This window comes from Corvus brachyrhynchos, unplaced genomic scaffold, assembly GCF_000691975.1.
Source record: "Corvus brachyrhynchos isolate BGI_N302 unplaced genomic scaffold, ASM69197v1 scaffold595, whole genome shotgun sequence".
Taxonomy (NCBI): Eukaryota; Metazoa; Chordata; class Aves; order Passeriformes; family Corvidae; genus Corvus; species Corvus brachyrhynchos.
In genome coordinates, this window is record NW_008238373.1 from 143,124 (window position 1) to 158,898 (window position 15,775).

At 35.8% G+C, this 15,775-nt stretch overlaps 1 protein-coding gene across 1 annotated transcript in view; it reads left to right on the forward strand.

Moving 5' to 3' along the window:
- STXBP5 (syntaxin binding protein 5) overlaps positions 1-15,775 on the forward strand; it is a 107,143-nt gene that overhangs the window by 30,805 nt on the left and 60,563 nt on the right. Inside the window, exons 6-8 of the mRNA XM_017736359.1 lie at positions 9,799-9,933; positions 11,045-11,108; positions 13,459-13,542. Of these exons, the coding sequence (XP_017591848.1) occupies positions 9,799-9,933; positions 11,045-11,108; positions 13,459-13,542 (283 nt within the window). The remainder of the gene's footprint in view (positions 1-9,798; positions 9,934-11,044; positions 11,109-13,458; positions 13,543-15,775) is intronic.

Below are 15,775 nucleotides of genomic sequence, written 5' to 3' on the forward strand. Positions count from 1 at the left end.
ATATTAGTCCCTGGCCTACTATGTAACCACATGGCAGTGGATTTTGGATAAAGGGGTAGGGTGAAAGGGAAGAGGGGAAATAAAGGGGGAGAGATGAGATAAAAAAAGAGTGAAAGAAAAAAAGAAAAGAGAAATTAAAGAGGGGGATGAATTAAAGGAAAAGAGAAAAAGAGGGGGAAAAGAGAAGTAAAGAAAGGAGAAAAGAAGGATGCTGAAATGACAACTACTGATCTTTTTTTATCTAGCTGATGGAATGTCAGTCCTGGTTTCAGCATTGATCCAGCTGCCTTGGTCTGGCTGATGAGATGTCCAGGATCCTGGGGACATTGCCCAGGCTTGGGGGAGTACCTTTGTATGGGCAGGTTTCTCCACCTCACAGATAGGTTTCTTGCTTTCTATGTAAATTAGTTATGTACAGTCCATTCTTTCAGGCCTTTCTGGAAATGAGTCAGAGGGCTTTGGGGGTCTTTGGTGGTTCTAATCCCACCTTATTGCTGCGTCCACTTCCTACCACTCATTCCTGCACTTGCATTATACTGTGTTGTGTTTTTTCTAAAGGAAAAGTGCTTCTCTTATCTCCACCTGACCCCCCTTCTCCAGCCGAAACTTGCTCTTTCTCATAGTGTGTTAATACCAATAGTCCTTGGTTTTACCAACAATTCTTCTGTGTTAGTAATAACAGTCCTTGGCTGGCTCCACAGCCATCTGGTTATCTGTGTTTGAGACGTACACATTAGCCCCTTCTGGGAATCGAGAGTTCAAAAGGATCTCACTGTGGACTGCTGCTTATAGGCTTGTTAGACAGTGGACTTTAATAGACGTTAGCCTCTTATAATCAGGAGCTCAAAAGGGTCTCACTTTGGACCACTGTTTAGAGGATATGAAGAGAGTGGGCTTTAGTTGTAGTAATTTTCCATCCTGGCCAATTTGAATTGGTAACTTTCTTGGAGTGTTCAACAACAAAAATATTATTCCACTTGGGTTGCTGTTCAGACAAGAAAAATAAATTTCCAAGGCTGTTTGTTAAAAATAAAGTGTTCATTAGACACCTGTTAGTTCCTGGGGACAGACAGTGTTCCTGATAAGCTCAAGGGGAGCTTAGTCCAAATGCAGTTCATCAAGGCCAGGGCATAATGAGCATTTCTCAGATCAGAGAAGTGAGTGTCCTGGGTGGCAGAGGGGTACAGCACCACAACCCATACCATAACTAAAGTCAGCTTCTCTCAGCCTCTACGTTCTCAAGTCACAAGCATGAAGATGTTATAAACCTAATTAATAAAAATTTTAAAGTACTTTTTATTGTGGGATTAAGATCTGTTCATAAGGATAACTAACTTACCAAACTGGATTTATTTAAAGTATTTTGTATACTACAACACAGCCTTATAACTGCCTTCTCTAATGATAATTTGTCAGTTTGTGAAGGGAGATTAGATATCTTGGAATTCTTACTATATGACTGAAGCCATGAATCTAGTGGCTTCAGTATTTGCTCTAGGATTTTGTTGAGGCTAATGTTTAAAATTATATAACTGATTGGATTTACCTGGAAGTGTGTTGGGATGGAAGAAAAGCAGTATTTGTGTCCTGTTTAACAGGAGTTGAACTTTAATATGTCACAGGCAAATTTTTATTCAGATTTTGCTTCTAAATAACAATGTCCTATGTAAGGTTTAGATTTGAACTAAAAAGTTTTCTTTAGCATAGAAAGCTGACTGTAGCAGTTAGCTACCCAGATGAAAGGATTTTCTTAGTCTCAAAAACTATTCTTTAACCGTGTTTAAAAAAATTAATTAAAAAAGCAAGTGATAAGGCTATGACTTCATTAATGAATTCTGTAGTCTTCTGGCACAGCCTTTTAACAGCTCTGGCTAATTCCCTTCTTTTAATCATGTGGAAGAATGACTGCCCCATGTCTAACAACTCGATTTCTAGATTTCGTATTTGTTTATCCTGTTGGTAATTGAATTTGGCTACCTCACTTTCAGGTGTTTTAAACATCTTAAGATACAAACCACAGAGCTAGCTTGTCTATAAATGCTTGTGTCGTGTGTTTAAGTATTTTGTAAACTTACCCGAAAATTTGAGTTTTAAATCTGTAAAGGATTTCAGAAAGCACTCTTTAGTATATGACAGGAAAGTGATGTGAATTCTTGCTTTTCTACTCATGACTTTTAAGAACAGGGAGTGGTGAGAAAGAGCTGATTCCTTTTAATGTAATTCTATGCCATTACAGGCTATGTTCTGCTTCGTGGAAAATGTCTTTGGGTAACTTGCATCATCTTAGATTTGAGCAACACATTTCTTTAAAAGCAGTGGCCAAGAGTCCTGAAATATGCTGCTTTCTGTTGAATCATTAAATTAGTTGAGAATCTGTAGATAACAACCTGACCTTTAATGGATTTATGGCTCCTGACTGCCTTTTGTAACAGTGATGGTTAGTAATTTGAAGCAAGTCTTCTGAAGTGTGAGGTTTTAGATACATAACAAATCAGTTAGCTGAAATTACTGACAGATGTCAAAAGCTCAGTGCAAAACAAGCTAGTTCAAGTTTTCTAGCCTTTTGTTTGCTGCATTCATGGGGGTTTTGCAGCTGCTTTATGTTCTAGTTACCAAAGCAGAGTTAGGAGATAGTAAACCAATGTCATGCTTGGCCACTGTTACTTGACTGTGAGAAGCGGTGTGTAGGGGCCGGGACAAAAATGCGTAATGATGGTGAGCAATTGCTTGTGTGACTTGTCATGCAAATTAAAAGTGTCTAAATACTACCTCTTTTCAGAATGCACAATTCAGTGTGTGAACTTAGTATCTCATACTTCTCTAAGGTGTCTTCAGTGGATCACTATCTAGTTCCTTTGTCATCTACATATCTATGTAAAAGTATCTTAAACACAAGATTGTTGTGTGTTAACAAGTAATGCAAGATTCATGTCAAGTTTGCTTTAACTCAGTAATAAATATAAATGTCACACGAGGCTAGCTCTGAAATATGTGTAGTTAACACATCTTATTAGAGTAAATATTGAAAGCATGTTGTGAGATAGATAGATAGATAGATACCTAATCTGGCTTTAGTTTCCTGCTATGCAGGAACTGTTAAACTTGGTGCTGATCTAAGGTGTGAAAGGTCAAACGTATCACTAACCACAGACTTTCACAGATCCTGTTTGAGAGGGTGGAGGGACAAAGTAACTTGATTTAAAAAAAAAAAAAGAAAAAGGAACATAGGATTACAAATTTGAGACCCCTTTGCCAGCCAAAGCAAACCAACTTTGTATACAAGAATGAAAAGTTTCTTTCATTATCCAAGACTTACATCCTTCCTGAGCTGACATTCCCTGTTCTAATGCCAAAAGAAAGTTTGTCTTTATGGTAAGTCACAAAGCAAGAATGGTATAAAACCAGAACTGAGTGTTTCGTGTGAGTGCTCTGCATATCGATCTCTGAATGCCTTGATAGCAGTTTAATTTTTAATATGTCAACTATATCAGCTTCTGTGCTGTGGGATTTAAATAGTTTTCTACAACATGAAACTGCATAATTCAGAGTTACAAAATTATGCAAAAAATATCTTTGGCTTTGTATCCTGCTGTAAACAGCAACTTTAGCATTGTGTTTGGAACACTGTCTACAGAGAGTGGAAGATCCCACTTGTGTTTACTTATTAATAAGAATTTAAACTTGTTTTGGCATGTATGTTGCCCTGTTAGATACTGTAACTTTGTACTCAGCCTGTGCCTTAGCCAAAGTGGGAGTTTTCTTTCACCTTGAATTTATAAACTGACCAATTCTGCCACTTTGTGGATGGCAGAAGGACATACAGGTTGTCTTGCCTGTGAGAGCAGGTGATGATAGACATTGTTTATGTGGTTTTGGTTCATTTTTCACACATAACTTAAGTTTTTGGTTTGGGGTTTGTTCTTGTTTGGGTTTTGGGTTCTTTTTTTCTCCCACTTTTTAAAGTGACTTTCTTCAGAGTGAGAGGAAATAATCACTGGGTCTGCTTGCCATGATGGTGTCATGTAAAACCTTTTACCTAGTGAGCTTAAAATTTTAACTCAGTGGTGATTCAGTGGGGGATGTAATTAGAAGGAGTTTGATCCTGTTTCAAGAAATTAGCAGAAGAAAATTAACTTACTGACTGTCTGGATATGCCATATATGTGAATGTTTCTTTCACAAGGATAAAATTCCTTTGAAAAATGTTTCCTTGAGGCCATGCACGCATGCAGAGTTCCACATGTCAGTGTGGTTGATGGAACTGCAGTTGCATCAGTTGCCTTCTGCTGCCTTTAGCACTGAGGCAGAACCAAAATGCTGAGTCCTGTCACTCAGAAATTTCAAATTTCTGAGAAATGGATTTTGAATTGCCTCAGTTGCTCTGTTAGCTGGTTCTTTCACACTGACTTTCACAGTGATATGAGGCATAGAATGGCCAACTGCCACTTTCTTGGGCAGAATTTGACCTCTGGTCTTTAAGTTCTGCCTAGATGACAGACTTCTCCCTCAGTGATAGGAATAATTTTTCTGTCTCCTGTGGGAGAGCTACGTCTCTGATATGGCCTTTTTTTTTTTTTCCTTCAGTTAGAATTTGTGGCTTCCCATGTACCTTTTGAGGCAACTGATTTGAAAACCAAGAGAATTTTTCAGTATTGAAAGAATTTACACAGAACACCCAGGAAATCTGAAGCTTTCTTACCACTGGTGAAATACCCCGCACTATGTATTTGTGAACTCCTCTGGGGGTGTCTGACATGCCAATGGTCTGGTTACTTTTTGTGTCATCCCAAGGTACTTGAGTATCTTGCTCTGACACATGCTTACTCCGTTGTGACACCACTGGTGGCTACCACTACTCAGATACTGAACGTCGGTGCTTCTCAGCTGCCTTAAGAGGCAGCCATTCAAGTCAATATATTTGGGGAAGCACCATTTGGAGTGCTGTTATGGGATATAAATGGAATTGAAGTACCTGGTTCTGTTCCTGTGATGTACTGCATTTACCTACATGTTCTTTTGGTGGGACATTTTTGGGATGCATTGAAGAGGATTTCTTCCTCTGCATATGGCTTCTGGTCTTTGAGGCCTTTTTTGTACATGTAGATGTTTTAAGCCTATTGAAGTTATCAGATGTGGAAAAAGACCCTTTTGCAACAGTCAGGCAGTATCCAAGTCACCGCTTGTTTCCATCAGTATGTCATTTTGACACTGGCTTTTGACTTTTTAAGCCTGTGGAAGACTTTGACAAGAGTGCATGGATGTGGAGTCTACACTAACATCAGAATTAAACTTCTCAGCTTCTGAATTTTACATGATGCTATCTCATACGTGAAAGGTTGAGGATAAAGGTGTGCAGAATTCAGCTTTGATAGCTTAATCTTTTGCTTTTATTTTTTTGATGCAATAATGATCTGAGCAGCTTGTGTACTTACAGTAACTGCAGACCTATAATGATAGCCTGAAGCACGAGAAATATTTTAGTGATTTAACAATAAAACCTGTTATCAGTGTTTGTCATGCTTCAAAGCATTCGTCATTGTGCTTTGTTAAAGCAGTGAAAAATTCTGAAGAATATATAATGCTTCATAATGCAGTAGACTAGGAAAAGGTAAAGATTAATTTGGAAGGATTTCTGCTGTCATAATAATACAGTCAAGTTAACAGCCTGCCAGTTTTCCTTAATATTTTCTCTTAAAAAACTAATTCTTTTACTTACGTATTAATTTAATAAGTTGTCTTCTTAAATATTACTGTAATTAAATTCCTGTAGGGAGTATTATCACTTGCTATATTAATAGTTTTGATATATGTGTTGAAACAGCAGCAATTAAGATTTTTTTGATAGCTTTGATAGATTATAAGAAAAGATACATGCTCTGCAGTTAAGAAAGGGAATCCTTTCAGCAGGTTTACAAACCACTTACTGAAGATTCACTTGTCATTGCTAAGACTCTCCCATAAGCAATATCCTAAATTATATTTTAGTTAGTGTAAGAACAGTAAATATTTTATCATTGTTTTCCCTTGCGGGTGTGTCACTTGCTTTTCTGTATATAATTTTTTTTTCTTGAACTATTGGTGGTTCAACTCTTACAAATTCATTTTGCAAGAAAGAAAAATCTGGGGTTTTTTTGGTTTTTTTTGGGGGGTGGGAAAGGAGTAACTTTGCAAATATGTATGCGATGAAGAGGAAGATTTTGTGCTTACAGTAAATTACAGATGCAGGAGAATTTAAAACTACCCTAACTGCTTTGGGGTTGTGTAACAGTACCTCATTTTAGTGATGATGTTAGTTTGTACTGTAGATTCCACAATGAAAAAATAAATCTCCTTAAAGCATTTTTTTTTTTTTTCTATAAAGGGATCTTTCTCTTTGTGAAGATACGGGAAAGTGAAATATTTGAAATGACATGCTGTGCCCAGTATTGGTTTATGCTAAAAGTTTGGTCTGTTTCACAAAATGTACTACACTTAGTGAGGGAGCTGAAATTGCCTTGGAGACAACATGAGGAATCTGCTGTGCCATGAAAGAACTGCCTGCAAAAGCCTGCTTTCTGTGACTGCTGGCTCAGACAATCCGAGGCTGTCTCTTTAGACTCACAAAACGGGACTACTTTAAATCATAGATGCTTCTATTTTAATATTTTTTGGGCAGAATGGCTTGCTACAGGAGAAAAGTGTGGTAGTCTGCTTTTGACTGCTACATTGTTTTCAGGCAGTTGGGGTTTATGTGCAAGAAATACTAGTACAAATTTTTTCATCTGTAGTTGGGAACAAATTCTGTGTTCCCAACAATTGATTACATTTTCCACTTTATTGATTATATTTCCCAACAATGGATTATATATCCATTTGTGGGTAGGGAGAGAGGGGGAAGAGTGCTCGAGTGTTAGGAATGGCTAGAGCATTATATGGCCAATTCTGCTTCTGTTGATCCTAAAATACATTATGGATGAAGTATATTCTAATCTCGTGGCATAAAGATAGGTTTCTGAAAGAAAAATCTGCATTTTTCAGAAAAAAAAAACAAAGCTGTCTGTGGCCAAGTGTCAAATAAGCAAGTATTGCATCACTACCAAGACTCTAACCCTTTGTTTCCATCCTCCAAAAGGAGTTTGAATCCCTTCAATCATCAGTCCAATTCTTAGCAGAGCAAACAAGGCAACTGACCATTTGGATGGTCATAGCTTCACTGATTTTTAGTTTTTAAGAGGGCTGTAACACTTCTAAAGTTGTTTAAAATATACATAGTTTAAGGTGAAACCTTAATGGGGGAGGAGAGAAGCTCCTCATGAAGTGCATGAACTTTAATGTTGGAAATATTATTCTGTAAATTGTTAAAATAAATACAGTTATGTGAAATGAGTCATCCAGTCAAAATATAGTTGAGTTTCTGAAAATTGGAAGATGTAGTTTTTGTATTAAGAAAACAAAAAAATAGTAAACATATTTTTTATTTGCAAATGGAGTAACATTTACTACATTCAGGGAGAAATGCTGGTTCTTACAGCAGGATCAGCATGCCATTCCTTTTGGATTTAACTAGTTCTGTGAAATAAAAGATCTAGAATATTTTTTAGTGTATAGAACAATCATACAAGACATTGTAGAAGAATGGTAAAATACTTCAAAGAATAAGGTTAAGAACTCTGTTATGTGCCTATACTTTGCAAGTTTGAAGTCTTTTCAACCTCCTGCCTTCAAGAGTTTGTAAATATTTTGTGAAGCTACTTGTTCTGTTCTTTTACTATTGTCATGGAATCACTTCACTGTTTGCTAACTCTTGACAAAATTAATCTCAGTTGCACAAAAGAGACAGTAAATTGAATATACCTGCATATTCAAGAAGAGTATCAAGAATATTGAGGAGCTGGGCACTTCTTTAAGTGTCACCCTTGTGCTAAAGTAGTCAAAGCTGAAGTCCCAACTTTTATTTTTGCCCACTTTAAATAATGTGAAATAGATTGGTTTTCATAACAAATGTGTTGGACAATTGTAATTAACAATATTAACTTGCTAATCAAGACAAGCCTACAACCCTGCTACTGATTATTTTTTCTGGCTGCTAGGCCATGATTTTGGATCCAACTGATCTGGTTGCCAGCTGCTTTTGGCATGTGGAGTGCTGGCACAAAAAGCTGCTGTGGAGTTGCAGAGTGCTGAAGGTTTATGTTTATGCTGTATCTTTATACACAGTAACTGCCTGCCTAGGAGGAATGTGTACCAATGTACGTGATTTAGCTTCCATTAAAATATTTTTTTTCAAGGATGTTGGGAAAACACAAGTCTTCAACCTGTGGTGTTTGCAGATTAGTGTGCTTAGAGTTAAATGTGTTACAACCTCTGTAAGTTCAATGAGTTGGAAGAGCATTTTAAGTCATGTGTATAGTATTTTTCTCCTGTCAAACATCAATGAAAAAAGTTAGTTCAGCCTTTTGGCATAAATATTCAAGGACAAGAAATTGAGTTGGAAAAAAGATAGATGAAATATTTGCTTGAGCAAAGTGCGTTTCCTAATTAGGAAGAAATAAGTGAAAAAGACCCCAAAATAGTACACTTCTGAATCCAGGTAGTATCACTACAGAGGCCTTAACTTTTGAAACCAGCAGTGCAAATTAACATCTCTTCAGCCACAGCAATTTCTCCCTTGGGTGCTTTTTCCTTTCAGCTCAAGTTGGTGTGCATATAGAGCATATAATGCAAAGGATCTAAAGCTGTTCTTTGCATAAATACTTAACAGGCTTGTGAAGTGATGCATGGATTTGGCAATAAGCAACCCAACTGGGAGAAAACAAGAACAAAAAAATTTGTAAAGCTAAGGATTAGAGCTGGCAGAACAAATTCTTGTTGTACAATTGTTTTACCTTATCGCTGAAGCATTTCTGAAACCCCAAGTTTGATAGCTAAGTAATTTGGCAATTTCTTTCGATGTTAGACCCTGTCAGATTAAAATGGTGTAGAGTTTCCAGAAAGTTTCTAGACTCCAATTTTGAGTTAGCATTCTGTCAGTTTGCACAGACGTTACTTCCTTATCTTGAAGAAATAGTCAACAATAATCAGGACCCAAGGGGGGCAGAAATAATCAGGTTTTCAAACGCTACTATTTGTGCTGGAGCTACCATCAAAGAGGAGTCCTCTGCTGGTACATACAGGTGTTAGCTGTTGAGTCTTCTAGCAGAAGAAAAAACTATAAGGCAGAATATTAAAACATGACAGAAGTAAAGTAACAGCCTGAAATTTAAACTACTTTTAAAATGACTTTTATAATTCTTTAGGATTGTTCTAAGGTTTGCTCTTTAGGGGTTAATTTGGATTACATGTAAACTTACTTTTCTTGAGTTTTATCTTTTGTCTTTGTGTTCTTACCTGAAACCAGCTTTATCTGCATATGGTAACTTCTAAAATCCTTTGCTTTTTAAACTGGAAGGTAGAATGATTCCAAAGGGAGATTTATAGACTATAGGAGTATTGTATTTTAAGTTTGACGTGACAGGAACCTTGATCAAATACATTCAATATGGTAATTTTTAAAGGTGACTGTAATTTTTTTTTTTTTATTGGATGATTTATGAGTTTTAGAATACCTTGCTTTCTATTTTTTTGTTTAGGCTGAGGTTCTACATTATGTTTTCATATCTTACTTTGGTCATGTACTGGCTTTTCTACTTTACCTCAAACTTGTCATATATCTTCTTGTTTGACTATTGCCTTATTTCTACCTTTTGGCAGCATAGACCTTGCAGTGCAGGATATCAAAAAGACATTTCTTTAATTTCTTTTTGGTGGCTTTCTCTTTCAGGATAACATTTTGTCATCTGCCTTTCCAAAGCAAATGGCTATATGTGGGCACCGAAAGAGGAAACATTCACATTGTCAATGTGGAATCATTTACTCTCTCAGGCTATGTCATCATGTGGAATAAAGCCATTGAACTGTGAGTTTAACCAAGTGTTGTCTTGGGAGGGGAGGGAACAGGAGTGTCCCAGATGTTGTTAACATCAGTTGCAGGAATATCGTTGTCTAGAGTGGCCTCCATATTTATCTTACTGCACTGCATACACTGTCAAAGTACATGGTGATGTAAATACTTTTTATTTTCATGAATGTGAAGTGCTGATGTTAATATGTTTCTGCCTATTAGCAGTATTTTGTCATAGTTCTTGGGATAGACATGGAAATAGACAAAATAGACAATATAGAAATAGATGTAAAAGTCACTGTGTGTGGGGAAAAAATAGAAGAAAAAATAATATACATTAAAATATGGTGTGGCTGGTACTTGGACAGACATGTCACTTCTACAGTTTGGGATTAAAGACCAAAGTGTAAAGATAGGTATTTTTTAAGAGGGCTGATGTATTCTAAATTGAAAATGACTTTCTGAAATGCAAATTTAAGTAAGTCTATTCCAAGAGCAAAATACATTTTATAGCTATTGTAATTTCTTCTCCTTTTTTTAATGTTAAAATTGGATGTACAAATATAATGGTTTGTAGGGGAAAAGATGTAGTTGTGTGCTTCTCTTCCTGTGCTGGTGTTTTGTTCCCAGTACATCTACTTTCAAAAATACACGGAGTCCATCACTTGCCAAAGGGTGCTGCAGCAAACACAGCTCTTTAACAGAAGATTCTTCCATCTTCTTCAATATCAAGAAGTCAACATAAAATGTTAATTCTGTGTTATTGTAACAATGGCTGTCTTGAGCAGTTTATTAATAATGGCAAAGCCTGTTTTCCAGTGTAAAAGTCAACATTTTATCCAACAGTGTCAATTTTGTAACAACAGGTGTTAAGATAAAATTTTTAAAGCTAATGGTAATTTTTTTGTTGATAGGCAGTAAATAAGTCGTTCCTTAAGACAGAAACTAAGTGTCTACATAGACACAGCATTTATGGGCTTGAAGATAAAAGTAACTCCATTTTGAAATGTCACAACTTGCTTGCATGGAGTCTGTATCTGCAGAATCTGTATTACTTCCAATCATTTTGTGATGCCGTTCAGGGCAGGGAAACATTTTTTTTTTAATTGAAGTATTTCTGTTTTAGGTCATCCAAATCTCACCCAGGACCTGTTGTCCACATTAGTGACAATCCAATGGATGAAGGAAAGGTAGGATATGTTTAAAGACTCTTCAATACGTTATTTTCAAAGCAAGGCTTTTTAAAAGTATAGATACCACTCCTATTTAAGGAAGGATTAAGTATATGAGGGCAACAAAGGTTTTAGGCCCTGAAAGTAATACAAGGCAAGGTACAGACATGACTGTAGGGCACATTACTGGAATAATTCATCTTGTAATCGGAAACATTTGAAAACACAGATGAAAATCCTTAGCTGCAAAACTTCTGGAAATAAAAGCAAAGAATTTTACTTACAGTGATAAAAATTAAGATGTTACAAAAAAAACGCCTGTCATAACTAGAGTGCTGAAAGTGTGATGGAAATTAATTATCATGCTCTTTTTCATGCTCTTGGATGTTATACAAATAAACATTTTAAAGTTGTGAAACAGCATATTTTTATAGAATACCATGTACTTTGTCTTTAGATTAACTAATCTGAGACAGGGGTTTTGTGGAATTTGACATCTAACTCATATTCACATTTTAGGCAATTTATTATAATCACTAGGTGCTGTGTGCTAATGAAACTGGCCTACATAACAACAAGATATTTCAGAAAAGTGAACCAAAATATGTGAGAAAGATCTATGTATTAGACTTGCCTTTTCATTCTTATGAGATAGTATTAACAATCATAATACATCTGTTCATCTTGACAGAAGGTTTTACAGTACATGTTCTTGAAGCCCTTGCAAGACAAGAGTCTTTGTCCTGTGACATACCATTTTGCTTACTTTGCTTACTAGTGTTCTGCATATGCAAGAGAAATATTTTTTGTCTACTTTTTGCTTTTCATGTCAGTAGTAGATTAAATTGTAGAGGGAATGATCCTGTTGTCTTAGCAGTGGTTTGAAAGTTTTAGCTAGTTATCAGCTTGTATCCTGAACACCTGAGGTTTCAGTCCAGCAGAAAATTTAATGAGTAGAGGTTTTTTCATTAGTGTGAAGCTCACTGCAGTAAGTGCATAGCTAGTGTGTTTCTCTGTAGAATTAGGTTTGAATCACATTGCAGGCTTATGGACTCTAGAATATGAAGTTGTTGATTTTCATAAAACACAAATGATCAATTTATTTCGATGTATTCCACCCCACATCTAATTATTGTCAATAAAGTTTAAAAATTACTGGTTTTATTGATCAGGCTATTAATCATTGTTTTGAAATCCGACCTTACATTTTCTTATTTCTCATAAGAAAAACATTGCTGGAAAAAACCAGTTGCAAAAACTCCCTGTGTACTCACTTTTAAAATTTGTTCATGCTTTTAGCTTTCTAATCATAGTGGTTTTTCTAAGGTTTTAAGTAAACATAGAAAAATTATAATATATGGCATATGATAGGCAAGATAATTTAAAATAATAGTATACATAATGTTAATGGGAAAAATTGAATATTCACTTTTACTAGATCAAACATATCTAATATTTATGGTATTTTAGTGCTGTATAGCACTGAAAGAGATTAAATATTTTCTTTGTAAGCTTGTAGGAGATCTGTTGTTTTTGTACTGGAAACAACTGGACATGCTGGAAAGACTGTCCAGGCAAAAGCTCTAGGTGTGGCAATAGATTGTTACTACTGCCTTATGTTGGCCTTGGGGTTTGGTTTTTTTCCATTACAAGAAGTAGCACTTAAGATAGGAGAGCAAAACACTTGGATACTCAACAGTGTGTTAGACCAAGTACTAAGAGCAATTTGAGTCTTCATTCCCTGCAGAAAAGGTTTCATCTTGCTTCTTGCAAAAAGATTATTTGGGAAATTACCTAGTTTAATTTATCTAGCTTTCCTCCTATGAACAAATAATGTTTCTGGTGTTCCTTCAGCCAGTTATCTCAATTGTGATTAACATCTGGAGAAAGCTCATAGTACATAATTTCTTTATAGACGATGAGCTCTTACTGAGAACTTCAGGTGGGATATTCTGTTCTTCCAGCAAATTTAAGAAGAATTAATTCCAGTGAGGATAATGCCCAATAAAGTTTTCTTTTTCAACATCCCTCATTTTCACTCAGGATGGAATATACATAGCAAGGTTTAATGTTGGTCTTTCTGGAACTCAAAACAATTTCCAAGGAATCTTCAGAAGGATGCTTTCATTTTTTTCTGATTTTGCATGAATGTCCATTATATTTTCTGGAACGTAAGGAGAATAAGTACGAAGTAAACTTTTCTAACACTGAGGCCTTCACCTCTTTAATTTTTGTTTTTTGTAACTACTTGCAGTTACTACATATAGTATTATGCTGCATATCTTTTGGGACAAGAACTTCAGGCGTTGCAAATGATACCATTTTGCTTTTCCTTATAAAGAATTAATGCATCTTCTTATTAATGCAGCTTCTGATTGGCTTTGAATCTGGAACGGTGGTATTATGGGACCTGAAGTCAAAGAAGGCAGATTACAGATATACACATGATGAGGTAATATTTTTCATCTGCATTGCTTTGAGGATATAATTCACTACTGTAATAGTGATTTTTATTATTTTTTAATCTCCTGCTTCTGTGACCAGTGGATCAATAAGTAGGTCTCTTTGAAATTGCTAGTACTGGAAATCGTCTCTAAAAGAGCAGTAAGGCTTGGATAATAAACTTCAGATCAAATAACTTCACTGAGTTTAAGTTTGTAAAGTAATGAATGGTGGCATGGATTGGATTTCTTTACTAAGGTTTTAGATCTTTGTTAAGGGCTTACATTGAAACAAGATGGTTTAGCAATTTCTGTAATTTGGAATCTCTCACATATTCTCAGAACTGTGAGAGGAAAGGGCAGGGGAAGAAACCACTAAATACAAAGTCTCACTACCACATTTCTGTAAACACCTTTTCTCTGTAGAATAAGATCAAGATCAATTCTTTGGAATAAGACTGGGGGAGGTTTAAAAAAACAATAGCATTAAGTGGCATTCATTTCTTTAAAACTTGATTCTCGAGAGAAAAGACTTTTTGAAAGACTGAGATTCAAGAAAAATCATTTGGCATAATATGCAAGTTGATGTATTTCATTTAAAATAATATAAAATTGGTCTTGATTACATTTTGTTGGTTGTAAAATGACTTTTCATTGTTTGGTACCAGCTTTAGGGGTTTTTTTTGGGGGGGAGGGGGGCGTGGTTGTTGGGTTTTTTTGGTGGCAGTTCTGCCTCAGTACTTGTACTTGTGTGTATACTACCAATCAAGAGTTTGCTTGGTGGGGGAGTTTCTGAAGTAGTCTAAGCCTTAGATCATCAGAAATGTCCATATAACTCCCAAAGTATGTTATCCAAAGAACAATTTTTCTCACTTCCATTTTCATTGCATGAACTTAATTAATTCCCTTTGTAATTTTTTTTCGTAAATTTACTTGTGTCTTCCTCATGTTTTTCTTCCTATACCTCTTACTCGTCGTGCTCTTCTCTTAACTTTTTTAACCATTCTATTTTATCTTTGTTTTATAAAACAGAAGCACAGAAGCATAGTATGTATGAAGATGTGGGCACACTGGATTTATCATGTGGAATAATTATCTTTGGACTTGTTTTCTTTTTCCCTTGATCTTGATATTGGATTAGCCTTTTGATGCTCCAAGCATAAAGCAGATGCTTCCTTGGAACAACCCACTATAAAACTAGAGACTCATTCTTCAGGTGTTACTTGTCTGGTCAAAGTCCTGACATTTAGGCATCATTTTACATTGACATAGTTGGACAGTAAAAATTTAAGTCTTTCTGCAGTTTTTCACTGAAATCATGATTTTTACTTCGAATGTAGTTTGGTACTGTCAGTAGACTCTACCACCTTAATGTTGTTGTTCTAGTTTTCCAAGTTGCTTATGGGCAAACTCAGCAGTATAGATCCCTGAGGGTTTCTACCTTAGCTTCATCCATGAACTAATCAATTGGTGCCATCCTGTCTTTATTCCACATTGTGTTACTTCATTAACCAGTTATTTATTTGTTCAAAAGTATTTAGTCTGTTTAGTTTTAGCTTCCTTTGAGATACGCTGTTGAAGGACTTCGAAAATTGTGTAGACAGCTTAAGTGGCATTTCCGTGAGCCACATGCCTGGTACCATTCTTGGAGGTTTGTTGACTACTTCTCTCTGGTATGTTATACTCATCCATATGTCAGTTAACTCTGTTCTTTATTAAAATTTTATTGCAGTTTCTAGAAACTCAGCTAAGGCAGACACCGTGCTGCTTATTCTGTTTTGGTTTTTTTTTTATTTGGTTGGTTTTTTTGGTTTTTTTTTTGTGGTCCATTTATTTAAAAATTGACTAAATATCTGTCTCAATACTTTTTGGAACCAATTCTGACTTGAGAGGCTACAGAGATCAGTGAATAGTTCAGATGTTGTATCTTTGATTTTTTTTAGGATTTAGAAATGAATGCATCTAGGCATTCAGTTTGGGTTTTTTGGTTGCAGAAGAGATAATGAAATACCTCAGGTCAGACCCTTGGCAAAGAAATGTGCTTATCATAACTTGGGAATGGTTAGGAAGGAAAGAGAAAAAAAATTATCGTCTGGTAATGTCGTGGTTTCCTTGCTCACGAGGGTGTGCACACAGAAGACTCAGAGAGGAACAGTGGAACAGTGCCTTATCTCAGGAGATCTCCTCTGTCTCTGGTTAGTGTGATGGAGGGCAAATAAAGTTCTTTCCCATTTTGTTTCCTGC